The sequence below is a fragment of the Otolemur garnettii genome, unplaced genomic scaffold (genome assembly GCF_000181295.1).
Source record: "Otolemur garnettii isolate 467f Iridium unplaced genomic scaffold, OtoGar3 scaffold00022, whole genome shotgun sequence".
Lineage (NCBI taxonomy): Eukaryota > Metazoa > Chordata > Mammalia > Primates > Galagidae > Otolemur > Otolemur garnettii.
In genome coordinates this window covers 16,300,587-16,306,082 of record NW_003852417.1, presented here as the reverse complement: position 1 = coordinate 16,306,082, position 5,496 = coordinate 16,300,587, and the positions used below count along the sequence as shown (strand labels likewise).

The 5,496-nt window shown below is 53.3% G+C and overlaps 1 protein-coding gene across 4 annotated transcripts in view; it reads left to right on the top strand.

Moving 5' to 3' along the window:
- DNMT3A (DNA methyltransferase 3 alpha) overlaps positions 1-5,496 on the top strand; it is a 104,148-nt gene that overhangs the window by 62,095 nt on the left and 36,557 nt on the right. For 2 of the 4 annotated variants that reach the window (XM_023511849.1, XM_012803766.2), the window contains exons 5-6: positions 2,168-2,211; positions 2,654-2,800. In XM_023511849.1, the coding sequence (XP_023367617.1) occupies positions 2,168-2,211; positions 2,654-2,800 (191 nt within the window). Of the gene's footprint in view, positions 1-2,167; positions 2,212-2,653; positions 2,801-5,496 lie in introns of those variants that run through there. The other 2 variants (XM_023511850.1, XM_012803764.2) reach the window with 1 other exon arrangement.

Sequence of the window (5,496 nt, the reverse complement as noted above, 5' to 3'; positions counted from 1 at the left end):
GAGAGAGAGAGAGATATCAAGCGGGCATGCGCAGAGTCTATCTGGGAGAAAATTCCAGAAAGAAGCCAGTTGGAAACTGCATAAGGAAAAGCCATTCTGTTTGGGGTATCCTGGGGAATCAGGAAAGGGGTGCACATCAAGGAACGATGGTGGCGCACAGGGGAGGGAGTTGGCTGGGGCATCAGGAGCCCTGAAAGCTCGTCTTAGCTCTGGCCGGAAGTCACTGCATTCTCCAGGCCTCAGTTTCCTTGTCTGCGGAATTTAAGGGCTGGACGGGTCTTCAGTCATCTCACATTCCTTCTCAGCCCTTATTTTCTTTAAGTGAATATGTGATTCGCTGTAAATGTTAATCCAGTGCCATGGAAGGGTCCGGGTGGGAACGTTCGCAGTCCAAAGGAGGCTGGGGAGAGGGTGCTGTCTCGGGTGGAGACTGTCCGGAGCCAGCGCGGGGTGCCCCGCGCCCAGCCCCCAACCCCGCTGACGCTGCTGCTCCCAGCGCCCCCTCCTGGCCGCCTGGAGTTGCTGCGGGCAGAGAGTGGAGGTCGGCCTGGCCGGGCGGGGGTTTGCGGAAAAAGGTGGGGTGCAGGCTGTGGGGGCAGAGCGGCCGGAAAGGAAGTGGGGAGGGGGAGACAGACATGACGGGTGTGACACACCTTAAAAGGCGGGTCACATACAAAGCACTGGCAAATACACGCTCTCACCCACCCACGCAGGTGCCCATGGCAGACGCCTGGGAGCCGCCCCCGTGGCCACCCGCATGATATGCCCGACGTCAGGGTCCCGACCCGTGGGGTGGCCCTTCCTCCCTCCCTCCCCAGTGTTGTCACCCAGGGCACTGCTGCTGAGGACCAACTGCAGGGCCCCGTGGCAGAGCAGGCAGAGCCCGGGACTTTCTGGTGAGCCGGAGGGAAATACCCTCGGCGGGCTGAGCATCCAGAGGCCGCGCTGACTGCCGGGCTGGCTTCCGCTCCGAGCCAGGAGATGAAGTAGGGGCTGTTTTTTCCGTTTTGGGCTCTTTGTCTCCCCCCACCCCAAGCTACCAGGAGCCAACTTTGGTGACCTTCCTGCTTTGGGCCCAAACTCAATGTTCTCAACTTCAGAGAAAGAAGTTCATGGGCCCAGGTGGAAGGAGGGCCCCCAAACTCCAGCAGGAAGCTGGGGAAGGCAAACGACCGGGCCCTGGGGTGTGGCCTGTGGAGGGGGCAGGGCATCCCGGAGGAGCGCAGGGAAAGGGCACTAATTTTCCTGGAACTGCGGAGAAACTGGCAAGAGGAGCAAGGACTGCTGTGTATCCGGCAATTCTTAGGGAAGGGGAACACTTGCATGTGTTGGGCACCTATTGTATGCCAAGCCCTGCTCTAAACACTTAATGGACACAAGAACCTGATGCTTTTAGAACGTTTTTCTACCTTGATTCAGTGAAGAAAACAGGCTAGGAGAGGTTACCTAAGTCACCAGAGACAGTTGGACTCCAACTCCAAGTCTAAGAGTAAAGCCTGAACTCTTGGCCTGAGAGTAGGGCAGGGGATGGAGGGACAGAATGAGGTAATAAGAGAACCATCATAATTAGAACTGCAGGAAAACCTCAGAAACCATCTCCAGCATCTTTATTTTCCAGGAGAGGCAGTTGAGTCTTATCACGTTGCTTCACCAAGGTCTTGTTCCAGATGGCCCAGTGTTTGCCCCTCCCCCTTCAACACACACCCATGCCTGGAGGACATCTTTGCCCCCACACCGAGCAGCCAAGCACTTCCGCCCAGGGCGGGAAAGATTCTACACTCTGGCCTCTTAAGTGCAGCCTAATTGTACCCCTTCACCTTCTGCCCCTCCATCTTCTGGCAAAGGAGCTCTGTTGACTGGGAGCAGCAGGTGCTTTTTAGTCCTCTGCTGCGTATGTGAGACAGGGTCAACGGGCCAGAAACCATAGCCCTCACTTTCCTCTTGTTCCTTCATACTTGGGGTTCAAACCCTGCCTCAGTTCTGTCTGTGCTGTAGGCCTCGTGCTGAGCACAGTGCCTGGCATGTGACAGGCCATCATTTTGACACCTAAACACGAAATGGTTGGAGGACCTCTGTCCCCTGTGGCAGGAACCCCAGGCACAAGGTGGGGCCTCCCAGCTACTCCTGTACCTCTGCCAACGGTCCCTTTGTTCTTTCCTTTCCACAGGCAAAGAACAGAAGGAGACCAACATTGAAACCATGAAAATGGAGGCAAGTGTTTTCCTTACCCCCCAGGGGCTCTGTGGATCCTGATTCTAGAAGAAAGCCACACCTCTTTCCCCAACTGTGGCGTGTGTGGGAGGGGGGCAGAGGGAGGCCCCCCTTGTGTACACATCCCTCTGTGAGGAGAGGAAGTAGGTGTAGGGTTGGAAGTCCCCCAGCAAGGCAGCCAGCTCATCCTCCTCCAGAGACCAGGAACCCCCCCCCCCACAAAGTGGTCTGTGTCCATGAGCCCCCACCCCACCACGCACATCCCCCACTTCTTGTCCTGGACAGGGCTTGCCCAGCCCTTCCAGAGTTGTCTTCCCTATCTGGGAGTTTCTACATGCCATTCCAGGGGAGTGCCTCCGCAGCCCCACTCTAGGAGGAATAAACTCTGCAGGGGGGCTATCAGTGCCCACTTTAATGCCTCTCTGTCATCTCTCTGTCCTAGGGCGCTCGGGGCCGGCTGCGGGGTGGCTTGGGCTGGGAGTCCAGCCTCCGCCAGCGGCCCATGCCGCGGCTCACCTTCCAGGCGGGGGACCCCTACTACATCAGCAAGCGCAAGCGGGACGAATGGCTGGCACGCTGGAAAAGGGAGGTGAGGTGTCTTCTATAACTGGAAAGCCAGAAGTTAGGTTCTGCCGCCGTCTAGGGCTGTTGTCAGACCCTACCTGAGCCTCAGTCTCCCCTCAAGTAGCAACTGGTTGGTTGGTTCTTCCAGCAAATGTTCATTGAACACTTACTGTATCTGGCAGTGTACTAGGCTCTGTGTGTATATGGTCCCTGCCCTCACGGAGCTGACATTCTGGACAAATTGAATCAAGGGGCTGATAAAAAATAACAGAGGCCTGCTTTAGGCAGTGTGGTCAAGATGGGCTTCCTGGAAGAAGGGACATTTCAGTTAAGATCTAAAGGAACCAAAGAGCTGGCTGTGTGAGGCATGAGGAGCAGAGACTTCTCTAGATAGAGGAAACAGCACCAGCAAGGCCCTGGCTTATTTGGCAAACTGCACGCCCCGGATGAAAAGAGTAAGGGAGGAAGAGGCCAGACGTGGCTGGGGAGGCAGGCAGGGTCCAGTCTTATAGGGCCTGGCAGGGTCTGGTCAAAAGCTGGTTCACTTTTGAGTGTTCTTGGAAGCCACTGAAGGTTTTTAAGCAGAGGAATACTTGTAGATTCAGGTGGCAGTAATGGAGACAGGGTGGACAGCTTGGAGATGTATTTTGGAGGTAAAATAGTGGGGCTTGCTGATGGATGCGCGGAGCAGAGAGATGTGCACTTGAGAAGAACTCCTACGGCGCAGCAGGCATACCTGGCGATGGCTGTGCATGTATTCAGATGGGAGCCAGTGGGAGGAAGCGGTTTGGGATGGATGGGATGGAAAGCTCAGTGTGAGATGCCGAGGTGCCAGGTATGGAGCTGAGGGCAGTCGGGCTGCAGAGGTTTAGGTGGGAGCATGAGGCAAAGCCTGGCCACTGAGGAGCTCTCTCAGGAAAGAGGGGAGAGACAAAGTGCCAGGACTATGTCCACAGAAACCCCAACAAGCATGCCTCAGAGACAGGAGGAGTGTCAGGCATGGGGACTAAGGGGGAACAATGAGAAAGGGCCAGGGAGGAAGGCCAGAGAGAGTGGTGGCTCAGGACCAAGCAGTTTCCCAGGAGAGTCTCCCAGCCCTGTGGAAAGCCAAACTCACTGAGACCTGGCCATGGTATGGAGCTGATGACTGAATCAGAGATGCTTGGGGTGGGGGCAAGGGTGCAGCCTGTAGGCTTAGGTGTGAAGGAAGGTGAGGAAGCTGCAGCAGAGGCTGAAAGACCCAGGAGGGAGATTATCCATCAAGCCCCAACTGTTGAGCTGTTTGTTGTCTTGTATGTTTGATTAGTAGGGAAAGTGGGTACAGAGAGGAGGGGGTGGTAACCTGCCCGTACAAGAAAGTGAGAAGAAACTGCTCCCACCAGAATTGCCACCATATGGGCACTTCACCTAACTCTCATTTCATCTTAACCCCAGGCCTCCAAAGGAAGGCAGTCCCCTTAGTCATTGTGTGAGAGCTTGTTCTTGAGCAGTGGTTCTCAACCTTCCTAATGCTGCAGCCTTTTAATACAGTGGGTCAAGACCCATAGGTTGAGAACCGCTGCTCTGGAGAAAGTCTAAGCGGAGTGGAGGTTCTGGCTTCTTAATTGTTTCCAGTTCCTTTGGGATCCAGGAGGGCACAAATTACTCTCCTGGAAGAGCCTGGAAACAGCATACTTTGTCTGAGGTCTGGGGCAAGAGAGGCATTACCCCTGAGCTTAGAAGTGTTGTCTTTTGGATGGAAATTTAGGAACTGGGCTGTTCTTGCTTCATGTAGTGTCTACCCTCTAAACCTGGAGAGACCGAGCTTCACTTTTTAACCCGTAGTTATGTCCTGTAGTCTCTGCTACTCAGGAGGCTGAGGCAGGAGGATCACTTGAGCCCAAGAGTTTGAGGTTCCTGTGAACTAGCAAGGCTCTTTTCTTAAAAAAAAAAAAAATTGTTTGGAGATCATTGAGGGTACAAAGAATTAGGTTACACTGATTGCATTTGTTAGGTACAGTCCAAAAAAAGATTTTAAATATTATGAACATTTTCTGATATACGCAGAAGTATAAGGAACTCCCATGTATCTAGCAACTGGCTTTGACAATTTATCAAAACCTTTTCTAGTAGATCTTCAACCCTTGGCATCTGCTTCCCCACACCTACCCAATGAAGGTAACAATGAGCATTAACAGAAAAACTAAAAAGTTGATTTAGTTTAAAGTATTTTGTGTGACTTAGTTGTGTGATCCAGGGTGTGGAGACCTTCAAACAATTTTTGGCTAGTAAAATTATTCCTTGTTTGTATGCGATGAGCAAAGATGCCCACAAAGACTCCATTACAAGTTTTAGGACTACTGATCCCTCATTTTCAGACTGGAGGACTGGGGCTACAGCTTGACATGACTGGGCACAAGCTCCCACAGCAACTTAGGAACAGGGCTAGAATGGAGTTAGAGTTTAGACTTCCTACTCTGTGAGGGGCTTTGCTCCAGAACATCACACTCCTCCCAGGCCGTGCTGGGGACTTGGGACCAGCTGGCTGCAGGTGTCAGGAATGTTGGGAAAACACAGGTAGCTTTCGAGATTCCCAAGTCCTCTTCAGATCAAGAATAGTACTACAGTTGCCAGGAGGCCTATTTCTTTTTTTTTTTTTTGAGACGGAGCCCCAAGCTATCCCCCCTGGGTAGAGTGCCATGGCATCGCGCTCACAGCAACCTCCAACTCCTAGGCTCAAGT